We start from the raw sequence: 20,707 nt of genomic DNA on the forward strand, positions 1-20,707 counted from the left end.
TCTGGGCAGAAGTGGTATAGGCGGAAAGGCGTACAACAGGCCGCAACTCCACTCGTGACAAAAAGCGTCGCCGCGCGAGTGCCGCCTTGGAAATTCCAATGTGCAGAATTGCTGACATTGCATGTTCTCTCCGGTGGCGAATAGATCTAACCAAGGCTCTCCCCACTGTTGAAAGAGACCTTGCACCACCTCCGAGTGAAGACACCATTCGTGATCCATCATGCACCTGCGGCTGAGTTTGTCCGCCCTGGAGTTCATAGAACCTGCCAGGTCTTGAACCACCAAGGAAATGCCTTGATGTTCCAGCCACGTCCAGAGGCGAAGGGCCTCCTGACAAAGGGTCCACGGCCCTACCCCACACTGTTGCAAAACCATATGGCGGTGGTGTTGTCCGTGAATTCCTGCACTACTCTTTCCCGGACAGAGGGAAGGAATGCCTTCAGTGCAAGACGAATCACCGGGAGCTCCAGAAGGTTGATGTGAAGCCTGGACTCCGCCGGAGACCAAAGGCCTCTGATCTCCGCCTCTCCCATGTGGCCGCCCCATCCCAGAAGGGAGGCATCCGTCACTACAGTGTGGTCTCGTTGGGGAAGGGAGAGGGATCTGCCATTGACCCAATCTTGATTCATAAGCCACCACTGCAGCTGTCGAGCAGTGCCCTCCAAGATCTGGACGCAGTCGGACAGATTCCCCTGATGCAGAGCCCACTAGAACTTCAGGTTTAGGAGCCCGCATATGCCATCTGGCATGATCGATCAGCAGGATGCAGGAGGCCATGAGGCCCAGCAGCCTCAGGGTCATTCTGACCAAAACCCGGGACAGGGGCTGAAAGATCATAATCATAGCCCGAATATCCCGGACTCGTGGTTTGGGAGGATAGACCAGAAACCGCGTTGTGTCCAGAACCGCTCCGATGGAAAGGAGTGTCTGAGAGGGAGTCAGGTGTGACTTCGGCACATTGATAGTGAACCCCAGCAAATGCAGGAGGTCCGCCGTAGTCTGGAGGTGGGAGATGACTGACTGGGGCGAGCCCGCCTTCAACAGCCAGTCGTCAAGATAGGGGAAGAATGAAACCCCTGATCTGCGCAAATGAGCTGCGACCACTGCCATCACTTTCGTGAATAACCGAGGGGCGCTGGTAAGGCCAAAGTGGAACACAGTAAACTGAAAATGCTTGTGGCCTACCGTGAACCGCAGGTAACGCCGGTGGGCCAGCAGGACGGGAATGTGAAAATAAGCGTCCCGCAAGTCCAATGCTACCATCCAGTCTTGCGGGTTGAGGGGAGACAAGACCTGAGCAAGTGTCAACATTTTGAACTTCTACCGGAGGAAGCGATTGACGTCCCTGAGATCCAAGATAGGATGCAGGCCCTTGTCCTTCTTGGGAACCAGAAAGAAGTGGGAATAACAGCCACAATCTATTTCTGGGACAGGAACGCACTTGATGGCTCCCTTGGCCAAGAGAGCCGTAACTTCCTGCTGGAGAAGGGCCAGATGATCCTCCGACATGCGGTGGTATTGCGGTGGCATGGCTGTAGGAGTAGTCTCGAAGGGGAGGGAGTAGCCCCTTATTATTATTATTTGCAAAACCCACCTGTCCGAAGTGATGGTGCGCCAGTGGGGAAGTTGATGGCGTATCCTGTACCCACTGGCGTGTGATGGGCGTGAAAGGTCGGGCTAGGAGGGTTTGGAGGCTGCTGCAGAGAGGGGGTTGGTCGACCCGCCCGCCCGCTGGCCCCCAGAACCTTGCTGGTTGTTTCCACGTCCCCGGCCGCATAAAGGCTGGGTAACTTGCTGCGGCCTGTGGCCCTCGGCGGGATGTGACTGGGCACCCCTTCCATAGCCACAAAAGGGCCGAAAAGCAGACTGCGCCGGACAGGCGGAGAGGCTGAAGGACTTGGCCGTAGCCCATGAGTCCTTGAAGCGCCCTAGGGCGTTGTCTGCTTTGTCGCTAAAAAGGCGACGGCCAGCAAAGGGCATGTCCATCAAGGTGTTCTGGACATCCCCCGAAAAGCCAGTGGACCTCATCCAGGCGTAGCATTGAAACGGCCGCGCAAGCGTCCAATATGGCCGCTTGTGCTTGAAGCTAAGCCGGCCGGGCTCGTCTTTCGCTCCATTCCAACATGAGGTGCCCCAGTTAACGAACCAGAAAGCCCTCAGCTGATTTCCTGAGACAAAGCGGAATCAAATGATACATCCCAGTGGCGGCTGCGATGATCTGAGCCGGAGTTCCAGTCTACTGCGCACGACCGCGCCAGGGCTCTGAGCCGCGGCCCATGCCTTGGACGGGAGCTGCAGAGAGCGGATTGTGAGGTGGGCGGTCCGCTGCAAAATCAGGTACCGCTTCCCCTGCAGTTGCGCGGCTACCCTCGCCCCCACCCTCCCTAATGTGCGCATTTCACCAGACTACGGGCGCGGCGTATCTTGAACGCGGCCCGTTCCAGCACTGACAGCCATATCTGGAGACTGAGTCGGGGACAGGGCCCTCGGTCTCCTTGGTTCCTGGGGGGTGCGGTGGCAGCCCTCTTGGCTCCACGCTCGGGTCGGGACAATTGCTGGGCTGGCTGTGTGGCGCCTGCTCCCTCCTCCGCTTCTCGGACCTGCTGGATTCAACATGACTGGCTACCGGATCGGGCTGTCTGTGAGAGCCCCGGGACCCCCTTCACTGCTACAGTCGGTGCCTGGCTGGCTGGTGACTTTTTGGAACTGCGGCTGCTGCTTTACCCATTTGATACAGGCAACAACTGCACTCAGCCATAGACACTTCTCAATAATCCCTGGCACAGTTCACTGTTCAAGTGCTGCAATTTACCCCCCATCGTGGCCCCAGGCATCTGCTGCATTCATTCCCCGGAGGGCACGAGTGGATTGCTCCTGGGGGGCCGCAGCTCTTCAGGTTGCCCTGCATCTTTCCTGTTATTCGCAGGCCTCTGCAAAAGCTACTAACCTGGGTGTCACTGATCCTGCGGGGGCCATTCCTCGCATTGTTTCGCCTTGGTTGCTTTAGGGGATGGGCAGACTGTGACACTCAGGGCCTAGAGCTCTCTGGTCATTTTGGCAGGCGCACGTTCCAACCTATCAGTGTCGGATTCGGGCCGCTTCCAATTCTGGGCGATACTGGGTGGCCTGCAAGCTGATGACACTGCCCTGATCTCCATCTGCGACTGCACGGCTTGGGTGGGGTCCACTGGCCCCTGCCCACACATCAAATCCACCTGTCCTCCCTTGGTAGTGCCTCTTCACTTCCTGTGACATGGGCCGTAAAGATCTGAAGCAAAGGACCTTACCCTTTGGGAAAGTTGCAGATAACGCGTCCGATGACCCTACTGACATGGTGGACGAAACCCATGGAGCTGAAGATATGGAGGACCCTCAGTCCCCGACAGCTGCCATGCTCCAGAAGATGAGAGCAGTATTTCGAGCCCTGGAATGCAGATTTGACGCACTTAATAAAAGCCTGGCAGACATGGGTGCTAAGGTTCAGGTGCATGATCGACGGCTGGATGTGGCGGAGGCTAGGATATCGGATGTGGAGGATGGCTCAGCACAATCACGGAAGGGTCTGGACAGAGTGGAGCGAATCTTGAAGGTGGTGTTGATTAAGAACGAGGACTTGGAAGAGCATAGTCGATGAAACAAAGTTCGCATCCTAGGCGTACCAAAAACAGCCACAGCCGGTCGCATGGATGTCTTCATTGAACAACTGCTAGCGGATCTATTTGGTAAAGACTCCTTCACTCTGGGATTTGTCGTAGAACGCGCCCACAGATCACTGGGCGCCCGCCCCAATCCGGGCCTACCTCCTAGACCCATCATTGCAAGAATTATGAACTTCAGGGATCGAGACTCCATTCTGCGTGCCGCACGTCAGCGTGGTGAAGAGCAGTGGCAGGGTTCCAAACTATTCTTCTTTCCAGATTTCATTGCGATGGTACGGTGCAAATTTAATAGAGTAAAAGCTGCCCTGAGAAATCTGGGGCTGCGGTATGGAATGCTATATCAATCTAGACTTAAGGTCGATGTGGGAGGCCGTTCCCGTATATATGACACCCAAAACGAAGCGCAGGAGTTCTGCCATTCTTACAAAAAAGACGGCGGCAGGTCGGTGGCAGCAGTTAGAGTTTCATCTCCTCCCCAGAGGAGTGCCATGCTGGCTCCGAAGCCAGCATGGAACTCTTCTCCAGTACAGGGACTGGATAACGTGACAGTAATGTATGGGCTTCCTGGGTTTGATGCTTCAGCTATATGGTTTCTTCTTCTTCATTGTAGTTATAACTTGTATGTCTGGCCAGCGTGGCATTGCCACACCTCAAGGTGGATACCTGGTTTTGGTTTCTAATTGTTCAGAGATTGCGGTGCGGGTTTGTTTTATCCACTACTAGATTTGCATACTGCTGGCACCGCCAGAAGTTCCGGTGGGCATGGTTTTGCCTCACATGGAGAAGGGTGAGGTTGGGTGGTCGGGGGGACACTCGCATTATGTTCAATATCTCCAGGGAAACGTTACACAGGTCATTGTCACATGGCTGTTGGTTAACTCATCGACCCACAGATTTAATATCCCAGTTGCAGTATGGCACATTTAGGTAACTTGCCTGGTCCTTCCGGGTTGTCCCTTATGTTATGGAATATCAGGGGCCTAAATAACACCCGTAAAAGACGACAGGTGATCAACTACTTATTATTCCATAACGTTGATGTAGCCTGCCTCCAGGAAACGCACTTGTCTAAATCTGACAATACCCCAGTGTCCGCTAGCTGGGGAGCACACAGGTATTTCTAGAACTATATCAGTTATGCTAGGGGGTTGCCATTCTAATTCACAGAAGAATCCCCTTCTCACCGGGCAAAGTGATTGAGGATAGCGAGGGCCATTTTTTGATTGTCACTGGTACCTTAATGGGTCATTATGTTGCAATAATAGGCATCTATGGTCCCAATGTAGACTCCCCAGAGTTCTTCTATTCCTTACAAATACACTTGTTGACATTAACTCCCTGTTTAATTATTATGGGTGGAGATTTTAATGTACTGCTGGATCCTGTTAGAGACTGCACTTCTTCCTCTACAGACACTAAAACCAGCTCTCGCCTTGCATTGCAAGACATTTGCCAGCAATTCTCTTCAGTAGATATTGAGCGCACACATAATTCTGCCACTACTTCATATACACTATTCCGGCTACCATAACACCTGGACTAGGATTGATTACTGGTTGGTCTCCGCTGGAATAGCGGGCTGGGTCCAGGCGCGCATTACCCTACCACAGACCTACTCAGATCATTCCTCGGTGGTGCTTAGGCTTGCTGTGCCGCGTCCCGGGGGGTTTGAACAGCAGTGGAGATTTCCGAGTAAAGCACTTCAAGACCCGGTGTTTATTGAAGAAATTAGGACTGCCATAGAGGACTACTTCGAAATCAACACCGGATCGGTGGATACATGGGCGGTCCTCTGGGAGGGTTTTAAGGCATACATTCGTGGGGTTTGTATTGCCAATAATTTGGGTGTTCTTGAAGACTTTCGGAACTCCCTAGCGCGCATTGATAATGACATATTTGCACTAGACGCAGAGATTCTTGAGAATGCCTCTGCAGAGGCGAAAAGTCGACGTCTGGCTCTATTGGTGGAATTCCGGGATGACGCAGATAGGGAATTATTATATTTGGGTAAATATCGCACGGCCAGGAGATATGGTGAGGGCGAACGTCCTGGTAAAATCCTAGCACAAATACTTCGCCCCCCCTATAGCAGGGCATACATAACTGAAATCAAAACTCCCGCTGGTCAGTCAGTATACTCTAAATCCCTATACAATTCCAGATTAGATGGAAATCTAAGCGCTCAGGAAGATTACCTATCCAAAATTGCACTGGTTTATCTCGAGAAACATAGGCAGGACTTCCTGGCCATCCCAATATCCCAAGACAGTATTGTGGAAGTTCCTGTGCTCCGGGTCTAGATGGGTTCACAGCAGATTTTTACAAGGCATACAAAGACATTCTGGTCCCCCAGTTGATAGAGGTATACGCAGAAGCGCTGGAAAAACATGTCCTTCTTCCCACTTTTAGAGAGGCCGTTATTATTCTACTTCCTACACCTGGCAAGGACTCCTCTCAATGTGGCTCGTATAGGCCACTTTCTTTATTGAATCAGGAATACAAAATATTGGCCAAGGTGATAGCAATCAGACTCGCTTTGTTAATGGAGTATATTATTTCCCCTGCGCAGTCCGGGTTCTTTCCTCATCGCTCCACTTTGCTTAATCTCCGGACCCTTTTCTCAGTAATACATAGGATAGATCCAATGGTCCCGGCAGCGGCAGTACTATTAGGCACCAAAAAATCTTTCGATTCCTTGGAATGGCCATTTTTTATTTCAGTAATGCGCCGCATGGGGATGCCGGACGATTTTGTTACCACCACAGCTCTTTTATACACTAGCCCCTCTGCTAGACTGCGGGTCAACGGCACGCTGTCTCAACCCATTCGCTTGGCCCGCGGAACACGCAGGGATGCCCTTTATCCCCATTATTGTTTATTTTAGCCATGGATCCCTTGGTAAGACACTTCCAGGAACGACACCTGCACCGAGGATTACAGTTCAATATTGGTCCGTTATTGGTATCACTTTATGCAGATGATACTATCCTATATGTGCGACATCCACAGACTAACCTTGAACCAATAATTAGGGAAATTTGCGGTTCGGCCTTTTTTCGGGACTTGGCATAAACTGGCACAAGTCTGTAATCTTTGAATGACGCGCAGCACGGCACCATGGGACTGTGGGTTTCCGTTTGAGTGGTGTCACGACACGGTCAAATATCTCGGCATATATATACATATGGACACCTCTACTATAATCAGGCTAAATTATGAACGAGCTGGAAGCCCCTTGGAGGCACAGGTTGAGAGATGGCTTCGTCTTCCTTTGTCAATGGCAGGTAGGGTCGCCATTATCAAAATGATGGGTTTTGCCTACATTCTTATATCTTTTCAATAATATTCCCATTCCCCTCACTCAAGCCTTCTTTCTGCAGCTGCGCCAACACCTTATAAGACTGGTTTGGGACTTCTTTCCACTCGATTCCTGCAGCAAAATGGCCAAGCGCACCAAGAAGGTCGGGATTGTGGGTTTGGAGCCTACCTCAGAAAAATGCTGAAGAAAATTTAAATCAGTCAACATGCTAAATACACGTGTTCCTTCTGTGGCAAGACAAAGATGAGGAGAAAAGCTGTGGGAATATGGCATTATAGATCCTGTATGAAAATCGTTGCTGGAGGTGCCTGGACCTACAACACCACATCTGCAGTGACTGTGAAATCTGCCATCAGAAGACTTAAGGAATTGAAAGACCAGTAGAAAATTGCACCACCATCTGCTTGTGTACATTTCTCACTGTGCTCAATAAATATTTGGAGGATAAAAAAATAAAAAAATTAAAATAAAAGACTGGTTTGGGGCGGCGGGCGGCCTAGGGTCGTTTGACAGATCTTGACTCTCCCGTATGAAAGGGGAGGCTTCGGCGTTCCAGATATGTATTTATATTACTTAACAGCACAGTGCAGTTATGCTTATGCTTGGTATCACCCGGATTCCCAGATCCCCTTCCTGAGACCGGAGGCGGACCTAGTGCTCCCTCGGAAATTGGCAACGGTACTTCCCAAGGGGATTCCTAGAGACCCATTTGACATACAACAAGTCTCCACTACTAGCTGGGCATGAGAGAAGCTGGGTAGACTGCTGGGGCTGGACTGGATCTTCTCTATTCACCGGCATTGCCACTTCCGCAATTTAAAACCAACTTCAAGTTAGTGGTAATTTGCAATTTTCTAGAAAAATAACTTTTTTGATTTTTTCAAAGTGCCATCTGGCGCACATACATGCCCTTAGGGAATGTATGTGCGCAAAATGTGCACACATGCATATTTCAGGGGTGCAACAGGGTGCATTCTCAATTTTTGATTCTCTAATTGGTAATCACAAATTGAGAATGTCTTCCCATGCATTCCTAAGGACCTCCTAGCCCATAGAAATGAATGGGAAGGTATTCCTTATTTGCGAATCACAGTTTGCGATTAGCAAATAAGGAATATGTAGGATTCGCAACATTTTTTGCAAATCCTACATACATTGCATATTGCGATTCTCTAATTGCGATTCGCTAAAAATCGCAATTTGATAATCGCAAAACTCTTTTTTGAGACATGTGGGCCCTGGTCCGGGTGGAGGATGAGATCCGTCATCTCGAAGACTTAGAGGCAGGTGATCCCTCGCCAGAGGCGCTCCACAATTTGCAACTCAAGCGAGAGGAGTACAGGAGCATTGCCACGGAGATGGCCAAAACACTGGGGAGAGAGAAAGCCGTTAGACTTTACGGCCTGGGCGATAAAGTGGGGAAATTGTTAGCCTGGCTGGATAAGAAGGAACTGGCTAACAGGCTAGTCCCGGAATTGACGTTCGAAGGGGGGCACACAATAACTGACCTAAAGGCAATCGCAAACACGTTTGCTGACTATTATTGCTCCGTGTATCGATCCACTTCCAGCCTCTCTGTGGGCAGACTCGGAGCAACTCCTCCGAGATATCAGAATGCCGACTCTCACGGCTGACGAACGTGACGTGCTTGACAATGCCCTTAAAGATGACGAACTGGCACAGGCTAAGGGACTCCTTCCTTACGATCAGCGTTTTGCCACCCTCGTGATGATACACAAGGATGGTAAGCCTCAGACCCTCATCTCCTCATACAGGCCAATTTCCCTGTTGAATGCCGAGCCGATAATCCTCACCAAAAGGCTGGCGAACCGTCTGATACCAGTAATCTGCAACCTCATCCACCCTGATCAGTCGGGCTTTATGCCCCACCGCAATACTGCATTAAATCTGCTGCGCGTACATGGCGTTCTGGGCAGACTCAACACCATCCGAGAGATGGCAGTCGTGGTCTCGATGTAACCCCACAGTGGCATTTGATACAACTGAGTGGTCTTATCTCTTTGTGGTCCTGACCAAGTTGGGCTCTGGCCCGGGCTTCATTGTCAGAGTGCAGCTTCTGTATTCAGAACCCCTGGCGCAAGTGGTAGTCAACAACAAACAGTCTGGGACTTTTGGCCTGAGCCGGGGGATCAGTCAGGGGTGCCCTCTTTCGCCTCTCCTTTTTGCCCTATCCCTGGAGCCGCTGGCGGCATGGATCCGCTGAAGTCCCTCAATTTGAGGGCTCAAATGAACGGAGGAATGGGAGGATCGCATTTTCCTCTATGAGGATGAAATCCTTCTATTTTTAGCCTCCCGCAGGTCCTCCATACGGGTAGTACTCAATATCTTCAGTGTCTTTGGGAGATACTCGGGTTACAGAATAAACTGGAGCAGGCCTCCACCCCTGCCCCGTGACTGCCCCATGCACGTGGCAAGCTGGGGATTTCGATACTTGGGCATATTTATCGAAGCTGATCCTCGGCTTCATTATGAGCACAACCTACTTCCCCCCTTGCTTGGACTCAAACATGACGTCAAGGTGTGGGGACAGCTCCCGCTCTCGCTCCTGGGAAGGGCAGCATTTTTTGAAATTATGTCACGGCCCCGTTTTCTGTACGCTCTGCAGAATTCCCTTGATTTGGTCCCGACCAGTTATTTCAAAGAAATAGAAGCCCTGCAGAGCAATTAGATGGGGGAGGGAAGGCCTCGGATAGCACTCCAAAAACTGATTTCAGGTTGGTGTGATGGAGGCATTGGTTTACCGGACATACGAAGGTACTATTGGGCCGCGCATCTGGCGGCTATCAATCACTGTGTTTATAAAACTGAGGATGACCCTGCCTACAGGATGGATAAATGGTTGCTTCCTGCGGGCACATACCATAGAGCGCTCTATTTCAGACCTAGCCAATATCGACTCATTGGCCCGACCAAACACTCGGTGTTGGTGTGGCACAGGTGAGCAAAAGCCTTGGGTGGGATGGGAAACTCTCTTTGGCAAACCCCCTAAAGGATTCGGAGAAGTTGGGCACACTCGGCACCACCAAGGGATTCGACAGACGGGATCTTATTGGGCTCTCAACCATTGGTGACCTGTGGAAGGGTGGGAATGGTGAAGTTCGCGGACTTGCAGCATAGCCACGACATTGCGGACTCAGGGTGCTTCCACTATCTACACGTCAGACATGCACTACACTTGCATATTACTGTGGGTACTTCACTGTCGGAGGCCTCGCCGTAAGAGGACAGATTACTGGATGGCTATTTACAGGATAGGATCATAACACTGACGTATACGAAGTTGGTCAACAACACACCTGACCCCCTGGCACTCCTGAGGCAGCACTGGTAAAACAATGGGCTCAAGATAGACGATGAGGAATGGCAGGAGGCCCTGACCTCCCCTAAGGAAGTGGGCCTCTCCAAGATTGCGTCTCGTGCAGTTAAAGATCCTTCATGGGATTTATATCTCTGGTCCAACAGTGGTTAAAATGGGCAGGATGGATGAGGGTGATTGTCGGCGTGGTTGCGGACAGACTGGCTCCTTTATGCAAATAATCTGGGAGTGTCCCCTCATTCAGTCTTATTGGTCCAGGGTGCTTGAGTGTGTGAGTCGGGTTACAGGGGTAGTTACACGTCCAGAGGCAAAGCAGTGCCTCTTGAATATCTGGGGGCCCACAGACCTTAACAGCAGGGATAAATGGTGGGTCACTTTGGGCCAGATGATAGCCAAGCGGTCCATAGCACTGGCATGGGGGCAAAGGAACCACCCGGGGTGATCTCCTGGAAAAACGACATGGACTGGTGCATGTTTAGGGAAACAAACTCTATATATTTCCCGTGGGTGTCCTAGGAAATGGTCCTCCATCTGGGACAAATGGAACAATTCTCAAGGGTTTTTTTTGTGCTTCCCCCTGGACCCTGACACTTATGATCAACTTACGCCTTAACATCCTATTGGACCTCTCTGTAATATGTATGGTTGTACCTGAGATTACCGCACGATTAAAAGCTGATATATCTGCATTTCTCAATAGTGTGTACTGTCGACATTGTCGGATGTTAATAAAAATATAAATATTTTTTTAAAAGATGGGGAAAGACTGGTGCCACCGATTTCTGCAGATGAGCTGCAAACACCGCCAACACCTTGGTAATCACCAGAGGAGGCTAAAAGGAAGAACAGCAAACTGAAAGTGTTCGAGGCCCAATGTGAACCACAGGAAATGTCTGTGGGCAGGCAGGATGGAAATGTGGAAATATGCATCCTGCAAAACCAATGCCACCATCCAGTCTCCTGGGTCCAAGACAGACAGGACTTGAGCGACTGTGAGCATTTTGAATTTCTCCTTTTTGAGGAATAAATTGGGAGGGTGCAGGTGTAGGATAGAATGAAGGCCTCTGCCCTTTTTTTGCGACCAGAAAGTAGCAAGAATAACAACCAAGACCTACTTCTGACATGAGCACCCTCTCTGGCTCCCTTGGCCAAGAGAGCTGCCGCTTCCTGGAGGAGTAAGGAGATCTGGTCTTTCGTGAGCCTGTCGCAAGTAGGTGGCATGGGTGGAGGGGTAGTCATGAAGGGGAGGGAGTAGCCCCTTTGGACAATATGGAGAACCCAGCAGTCTGATCTTATTGACCTCCAGTGGTGCAGGTGATGGAGTATCTTGCCTCCGACTGGTTGCCCATGATGGCTGGAGGGCAATCTAAAGAGGTTTGAAGGCTGTGGCTGCCGGGTGGGTGGTGGTGGTGTCGGAGGGAGGGGGGAAATAGAAGCTATTAGGCCTGATTGGTGGTTGAATGTTTGAATTTTATTGAATAGGCCAAGTGGGCTTCCAATTACAGGTGATATGGGTGGTTGTATAGACGTTCTCCTGCTAAGTCTTCTGGCTTCTCATCTTCTTCTTAGTGTTCTTCATAGGTCCTAACTTGAATGACGTCTCCCCGAGGTCTCTCCAAAAGAAGAAAAGAGCGGTCAGTTGACCGGCCTATCTCTACAGTAGTTCAACCGTCACCACACCCAAAAGTGAAGGGCTTTAAAGGAACACAAAAAAAAAGGAATAGAAATGTGGCTTAGACTAATCCTCTGAGTCCAGCCAGGACAACATGGGCTCTCCACACATGGTCTGGTAGGGGATATCTTCTCCCCTAAGCAAAATAGCCGACCGGACGCCAAAACAGAGGATAATGGAAGGAAAACGTGGGAAAGAAAAACGTTTAAACAAAATAGGAGGATCACAGGGACTCTCCCTCTCACAAGAACTGTGATGATAGCTACATGGTCTTTACAGAAATATTGGGGCAAAGTCAGCTCTATCTAATTTACCGGGTAACTTATCGGAGAGTGTAGGATAACAAACACCAAAGACCCAAGGTGCAATACTGGCATAAAGGGGTTTGTATGTTATGTTTCGGTTAAGTGCACTCACCCCTTTTAACCTCCTCCCCCCCTTTCCCGGTCTGTGTCACTCATCGCATCTGCCGCAACTCTCCTGAGTTGCGGCGGCTTCACAGCGTCCTCCGGGGGCGTCCACCAATCTTCGAACGAGCTCTCCACGTCCTCCCCAATGTCTTCTGCTCCTGTAGGTGCCTCCTCGATCTCCCGGTCCTCCGGCACTCCTTCCTCCATGCGTTGATCCCTTGTCCCCTTGTTCGGCTTGGCTTCTTCCTCGTTCCGTCTCCACGCCACTTCTTCCTGCGTCATCTCCCTTAAGGCCGGTGGCCCCGCCTCTTCCGATTCGTCCCCCTCACCCATTCGTTGGGCCCTCCTTCATCCGCCGTTTCTTCTTGTAGAGAGGAGGGAGGTGTTGTGCTTAACCCTTTCCGTCCCACGATCGTGTCCGGACAGGCAGGAGCGGAAAAGGGTGAGTCTCTGTCCTCATCCCAGACCACCCTCTCACAGGAGGACTGGCCTGACCTTTGACAGACCAACCACGGAGTCTGGAAGTACCATATACTCTGCCCTGAAGAGGCTGGAGAGCTTGCATGCCATGATGGCTGGGCAGGTAAGGACGAGGCTGGAAGCCCCATCCATGGCCCCGAAAGGAGAGAAAAGTGAACTGGGGTTGGCGGGGGGCCAAGGAAAGTCCCAAGGACCTGGACGTAGCTCTGCTATCCTTGAAGCACTCCAGCATTGAATCCGCCTGGTCTCTGAAGAGACAGAAGTCATCAAAGAGCATGTCCATAAGTGAGGCTTGAACAGCCCCTACTAAGCCAGTCATTCTCAGCCAGGCATGGCGCCGTAGGCCACTGATGAAGAAACCGCTGTCAGTAGTGAGTTGGTCATGTTCAGCCCACATCTGATTGTGAACTTGCCTGCAACTGTCCCGTCTGCCATAGATTGGGAGGGTTTAGCCAGGGCCTCCTATGGGACAATGGACTGCACCTAGACAACAAAATGTTACAGTGCATGGAGGTAACCGGCCAAAAGGCAAGCGGTGTTTAAGGACCACAGTGCCCGGCTGGTGAGAGAAAACATTTTGTTGCCTAAAGTGTCCATCCTCTGGATTCCTATCTGGTGGAGTGGTAGAGAATGTGCCAGAGTTTACAGGGGAACTGGAGGCTTGGACCACCAAGCTCTCCAGGGTAGGGTATTGGTTGAATAAATTAGAGTCCCCTGAGGTGGGATAATGGTGGCTGGCAATAATCCTGTTCATAAGAGCCCCTGTGCTGTGCTTGACCAGGTCCCAATACAGGACGTCCGTAAGGGCTTCATTAAATGGGAGAAGCGGTTCGGAGGGGAGATACTCCCGGCTGAAGCACATCTGTCAAGATGTTAGTCTTGACTGCCACAGAGGGAAGGCTAAAGTCCAGGACCTCGGCCGCCCTTCTCACCACCAAAGCAAAAGAAGCTCACTCCTCTTTAGCCATGGTAGAGAGACCATGCCAGTATCTGGGGAGATGTCCAGTACACTGTTGTCTGCAAATTCCTCACACCATTCCATGTTCAGGCCTAGGTGTTGGTATTCCTCAGGGTCCAGTGGCCTCTCCCAATCCTCCCTAAGTCCTAGCCCATAGGAATAGGGCTCAGACTCTATTCTGGAGGTCAAGGCTCCAGTCAGCACCGGAGTGGGTTGAATCAGGGATGAGAATGGGAATGGCGCCGCAGGGAGTGTCGACATCGGTACCAGCATTGGGGAAGGTCAAGGTGGTATGACCAGTGCCGGTCAATATCCATCTGTGGATTCAAGGGGCCTGACTGGTGCCGGGGACGGACTCACCAGCGTGGAACTAGTAGGGGCCAATCCCAAACATATGGCGCCGGAAGGCGCACCAGTGGGGACAGGCTTCCCAATTATGAGGTTCATGGCCTAGTAACATTCAGAGTTGGGCGTTGGTTGATCTGGCTCTTGGGAACTCAGGGAGGCAAGGAGCCATCCCAGGCTCAACCGCGGAGCCAGGTTTTGAATGACGATGCCCCTTGTCTTGTCGAATAACTTAGACGGACAGGGTACTCTTTTTCTCCTTGAGGGACTTACCCGAATGCCCTGAAGGCTTCGACTACAACGAAGATTGATGGCTCCGCGACGGATCCCGGGACCTTCCTCTTGACCGGGATCGAGAACGTTGCATGTTGAGTGGCAAGGAGCTTCACCCATCTTCCCCGTTCTGCGAACTGACTTCTAGGGATAGGGACTCCTTTCTAGAGCCCTAGTTATGTGCACCAGTGGTCAGTGTCTAGCATGGCTCTGTGCTTCTGGCATGGAAAGTCATGTCAGAACTGACGTCAACGCGCAGGGGCGGCGTTTAAGTAGACACCGTGACGTCATCCCGGTGACCACGGACACAGAGTCGACCGACGCCATCTGCCGATGCGCAGGGGTACTGCTATGAAAAAATTCTCCAGATCCAGTCTGATGCCTGGGGATAATTCTAAAGATAAGGAATCTATAATTACAGTCTTTTTCAGGTAGGCGCTGCAGGGCTTGAAGCCAGCTTTCCTAGTGGACATCCCTGCCATACCAGGAGAAAGATCTCAAAACACTTTGAGAAAAAGTCGAAAAAGGCCAGTCAAATAATGACAGGGGGTGGCGCTCTCTCGATCTGTGCTAACTGGCACAGAAAGAAAAGAACCGATGTCAGCATACTGGGATGGCAGCTACATAGGCACCGCGCATGCCACTTCCTGCGTGGATGATGCCCTCAACACCACACGTAGCTGACCAACAACACCTACCGGCGCACAGGAGTACTGCTCATGAAAAAAGTCTGGATCCAGCCTGATGCCTGAGGATAATTCTAAGGTAAGGAATCTGTGGGTAGAAGTCTCTATCAGAAGTATGAGGTATTTCTCAAACACTTTAAATTCTCAGAGCAGTACATTTGTGCAGTTATTCTGATTCTACGCATTTTCCTAATTACTGGGTATTTTAAATAAGAGTGTGGATAAATAATAAGCACAAAGTCACTAATAGCTTTGGAACATACTATCTGCAAGTCCATCCTACAACACTGAAACCTGCTACAGCTTTGGAGCTCTGAATATTTTTTTTACGGAACTCCATCTTTGTGAGTAACTATGTAAATTAAATGATAGGGAATCAGAGCAACCAAGACCTGCAGAAGCCACACAAAATGCTAACCAATACAGAATCTTCCACCAAGGGGAGCCACCTTTACAGGCTATATATGCATTCAAGTGTCTGAAACACTCGTTGCCAACCCAGTTGAAAAATTAAGGGTTCCACCAATTAGAAGCCCTTACATTAGAAAATCAAAATAAAATCATGCTAGGATATTTCAGGAATCAAAACCATTCTTGTTATGACTGGCTCATGAAAGCAAGAGGTAGTTTCTGATGTCACATATTCTACTCAGCACACTGAATATAAATTAATCCATGCATGGTCCACTGCCTGTCCAAAAACAATCGGTGAAGGTAAACCACTAATACAAAAGTTCACATACAGCAAACGTGACAGAACAAAAATTGTTAATTTACAGTAAAGAGACCACTGTTTTGCTAGATCATTTCTACTCTTTTCACTCAATCACACTTTGAGGCTTTTCGGAGAATATCCATAGAAAACTGGAGCTGTTCATTGAATCAAAATGAAAAACAAGGGGGGAGGAGCTACGCTCGTAACCAAGATGGTCGCATAAGCTCCCGGCTCCGTCGACCTCCGCCAGAAGCTCATAAATCCTGAACTTTATCCTGAACTCCCGCCGGACTCCCGTGCTGGTGAACAGCATCTGATTCGAAAGGTGCAACCCCAAAATCTCTGGCGGCCCGGACGGCGAAGTTATACGGTGCGCCATTCTTGGCCTGCCTCCGATCTGACGCCGGGGCCTCGAGTTTCAACTTGGCCGGGTTGGAGTCGAACAACATCGGCTGTGAAAAGTGGGTGGATCCGGTCTCCCGAAGCGGCTTTTTTGTTTCTCCCTTATTGGATGGTGCTCCGGTGACGGCTTTACCTTGCAACTACAGTGGCCTGTTAATATCGTCTACTTGTTCAGGGATCCGCTTCCCGGAGACCCAGTTGGGCTCCCGGTGGTTCTCTGGGCTCGGTTCCTCGTTGGCGGCGACGGTGAATCTACTGTGCTGTGGACGTGCGTTATAGTGGTTTTTACAACGATTCTGCCCTGTGCCCCGAAGAAGTCGACCTCTGGGGTCCGGATACCCGCCCGGTCGCTCATTGAGGGGCGATGGAGCGGACTGAAACTACACCGTCGCTACGCACTGTAATGGCCGCCATTTTGCAGCTTCACGAACGGTTCACCGCCAACATCCAAGGGATGATCGTAACTGCAGACCGTATAAGCTCGAGACCGGATTCTGACCCTTTGTTGTTAGAAAGCCGAGATACTCCACCCAAGGATACCGTCTTTATTGGCACCGAGGTCCCCGTGCAGAGTACTGATTTGGACCCTCCCAGCAACCCTAAGATGGCGGCTATCGAGGCCGAGAGGACTGGATGTGTGTTAAGCCCTACATTGAAGCCGCCCGAGTTGGATGTGACTGCCATTGTGAAACAATGTGCCTTCTACTACGACTGCCAACTTCGACCTTCGCCTCTTTCTGTAATCGATCGTCACCGCCTTGCTGCTTTCTCACCGGTGGATAGTGGACTTGCTCTGACTTTTGAACTTTGCGTACGTTTATCCTGCTTTTCCTCTCCTTGCATTAACTTTGACACTTTACTGTTTTCTGGTATTCCTGTTGTGATGGCGGTTAGAATGGATGTACTCAACGTGAAGAATCATGGCGATCTATGTGTGCTGGAGGGGCTTTTCGTGATGGATCGTGAGGGTTTGGGCTGAACTTGATTACGCTTCGATGCAATGTCTCCTTTTGTTTTTGCTGGGTTGTATCTGTGGGAACGGGGCCGGCTGTACGTTTGATTAGCCTGGTTACTGTTTTTCTGATGTGTCTGGACGGGGTTTGCTATTTCTGTTGAGCCGGGGTCGGACGGGATGTTCTCTTCTTCTTTGTTCGCGGCTCCCCTACGGACTATCTCTTGATTTACAGCGATTTGCTATTCTGCCGGTAGGGGGTGTCTGCTTTTGGCGGGGGGATGGGAGTCTGGGAGCTCGTATCGTACTGTAACATTCTCCTCCTCCACCTTTTTCCCCATCCTTGGGGTGTAGTTTAGGGGGCGACAGGCACACTGCTAGTGGGGTTGGGTCGTAGCCATAAGCAGGGGTGTAGGGTGGTGGGTTGCGGGGGGGGTTATTTTTCTATGACCTTTCTATTTCCCTTTACCCTCTCTGCAAGAGCTGTGGCTTATTCTCCTGTTTTTCCTAGCATATCTGGGTGTCACGTGTATGCATCGTATATCCTGTATTTTTGGTGGGTGGATGATGTGGGGGGATGCCTGCGGTCATTGACGTTTAACTGCTTGCTCCAGCCTTTGCTGGTATTGATTTTTCTCCTGCTCATGACTGTATGGTGTTTCATTGCTTCGTTCGCACATCCACAGCTGCGCTGTGTTTCGATTGGTGGCACCCGATATGTGTATTATTTCTCTTGTGTTAAAATAATAAAAATATATATATAAAAAAAAAGAAAAACAAGCCTACATTGAGATATAGCGCATATTCTTTTCTTAAAATTACAGCATGATGGAAATTAAACTTTTTGCGAGTAAGTGTATTATATCTTAAAAGTATAAAAAAGATGAATGTACAATTCATTACCTTCACTAGAATGTAGCTGTGCAAAATCATCAAGTTTGTCGCCATCTCCGAGGGGATTTTAATTTTCTGTGTTCTCAGTTCTGTATACATACTGAATAGTACATCATGAGCATTCCGATAATTTCCTAAAATGGCAATGAACAGAAATTCAGAAGTTCAACTTGCATGTTACTGCACTGTATTTGTACACTGTAGGCAGTACACAATTATCATACTCTGGTCAACTCACGCTTAAATGGATCTATTCTAAGTGATTATCTATAGACCAGTAGGATGTTGGAAAGTTGACTATGTGGACCGTGTTGTGACCTGACCATCTAAGCAGACTATAATCAGTGACATGTGCAATGATGGAAAAGAAGAAGATTCTTGTGCAATGGCATCAAGCCTCCAATAAACATTCTGCTGTTCATAACGGTGTACTGAAAGCAGTAGAAAGTGCTCTGATGGAACAAAATATGGGTAGTAGAACCACAAAATGTTGTTAGAATTCCGTGAAGACGTTCCAGCGTCCTGGTGATACATAAGGTGTGAATTCTGCCACTTGCCCCCACCCACTCCAATTTGCACGCAAAATATGCATGTTTTGCAACAGCAATTGCTGTGGTACACCACTGAGAGGCTAATAAGCGGTCAAAGCTGATTCTGGAATCAGATGTTTTTAGTGATGGACAACTTTTGCTCTGTGAAACATAGCTGTGGCAGCAGGCAGGAGCAGGCAGAGTTCCTGAGAAACACAGCATGCTCGCTAGGATGCCATTTGCAGATTGTCTATTTTAGTTTTTTAAATATGCACTCTGTAAGTGCGGTCACGTCACTGTCAATGAGATGAAAAATTACATTTATCACAAGATCGTGGGCTCTAATATGCAGTTTTTTCTTGCTGCTTAATATTTTCATGCTTTATAAGACAAGGGGACCCAAATATGATTGGTCGTGGACCTAAGGGATTGCTAGTTTTAGACACCGTGGTCCCCAGACAAGGGCAATGGACAAGACAAAGGATGAATATAGATTCAATAACAGTCATATATTTAAAGGTGTCAAACCGGACAGGGATATTTTTAATATAAAAAAATTGGAACAAAAACAATAACGTGGGACACAAGCCTGTGCTATCAGAATGTGCAACATACAAACAAGCTAATCTGCATGAGCCTTATTTGTTTTGTTACTTCGGTCTGTATTTTGTTTGTGTTTCATATGTCTAGTAGGATGCAGGCTTGAGTCCCACTTTATTGTTTTTGTTCGAATTTGTGAATATTAAAAATGTCCCTGTCCAGCTGGACAGCTGTGAGAAGTTGGCCTGGTATATGATGTTCACTATGCTAGTGAGCACCTTGCACCAGTCCAAACAACCCTTATGGTGATGGTTGTAAAGCCAACCTTATAGACCAGCTATCCTAGTGGTAGCATGGACAAAAGCAGTCTTAGGCTAAACTCAAGAGGGCATGTGAAGCCAGCTGTTTTACCAAATGCAAACCTTTTAATACCAAATGAAAGGACACCACACAGGTTATATATTCAAAATATATATGTATTTATTACTAAATAAATCCCCTTAACTCTTTATGAGCACAGGAGCACAAGCGTATAACAAGAAACTTAATATAGCATACAAAAGTTGCACAAATATGGATAGGCCCTGGTGGCCCGTAAAACCATATACTAAAATAGTGGTATAAGAAGCACGTCACGAACAATGGTAAGGCCTAGGGCCTTGGGAATCGCTGGGGCTACACTGGGCTAACAGAAGTTAGGACGTAGGAGGCCAACAGGATGCGGGTGCAGTGTCTCAATGCGCACGCGTGCACCAATAGAAGTCAATGGGTGCGTAAAAATAGAAAGTTGCAGATCTGGAAGTCTTCCGACTGGACTAGAACTTAACCACTTAAAATTAGGACACTAAGGATGTAAATCTCTACAGGAGCACCATAGTACTCTCGTTACCTCACCCACAGGAAGCGGGTGCATAGGTGTCAAAGTGTGTCGGGTTTCGTCGTGGAGTTCTATGGAGCCTTGGAGAAAAGATGCTGCAGGTGACCAGGACAGAAGAGTCCGGTTGGATCCAAGGGTGGATCGAAGATGAAGAGTACCTGAAAGCAGAGGGGACAGAGTCTGGGTCACTAGCCAGTGACCAGGAAGGAACCAGGCGATGTCGGGTTGCGATCAGGTGATGTCGTGAAGCTTGTCTCCGCTGCCACGTGGACCAGGAGGTGTCGACGATGACCAGGTGGTGGACACGGACTGTCCCACGAAGGCTCTCGCTGTCGGCGGTGTCGGTCCTCGATTCGGAGTCAACAGGCCTTGGCAAATGCAACCCACGCAGGAATCGAAGATGGCTTCTGGATCAGACTGTAGTGTAGTTCCTATATTCCCAATAGGCTCTGCGCATTGGAATAATATAAACAGCAGTGTAGACGTAGGACTGAGGTCGACTAGGTCTCTACTGACTATATTAGACTTAATTAGTTTTGCCAGCTAGCTAAGAGGTCACTAGAAACGTTCTCGAGTAAACAAGGAGGAGTTTAACTTCCCTGGATAGACAAGAGGGGATTAGCTTCTGACAACCATAAAACATGACAACTTTGCTCCC

General features: G+C 49.5%; 1 protein-coding gene and 1 pseudogene across 2 annotated transcripts in view; one reads left to right on the forward strand and one right to left on the reverse strand.

The window, feature by feature from the left end:
- WDR19 (WD repeat domain 19) overlaps positions 1–20,707 on the reverse strand; it is a 740,406-nt gene that overhangs the window by 184,059 nt on the left and 535,640 nt on the right. For both annotated transcript variants that reach the window (XM_078678329.1, XM_078678328.1), the window contains one exon: positions 18,112–18,236. In XM_078678329.1, the coding sequence (XP_078534455.1) occupies positions 18,112–18,236 (125 nt within the window). The remainder of the gene's footprint in view (positions 1–18,111; positions 18,237–20,707) is intronic.
- Positions 7,088–7,362, forward strand: LOC144821780 (large ribosomal subunit protein eL43 pseudogene; annotated as a pseudogene).

Source organism: Lissotriton helveticus, chromosome 2_2 (genome assembly GCF_964261635.1).
Source record: "Lissotriton helveticus chromosome 2_2, aLisHel1.1, whole genome shotgun sequence".
In the NCBI taxonomy this organism is placed as follows: Eukaryota; Metazoa; Chordata; class Amphibia; order Caudata; family Salamandridae; genus Lissotriton; species Lissotriton helveticus.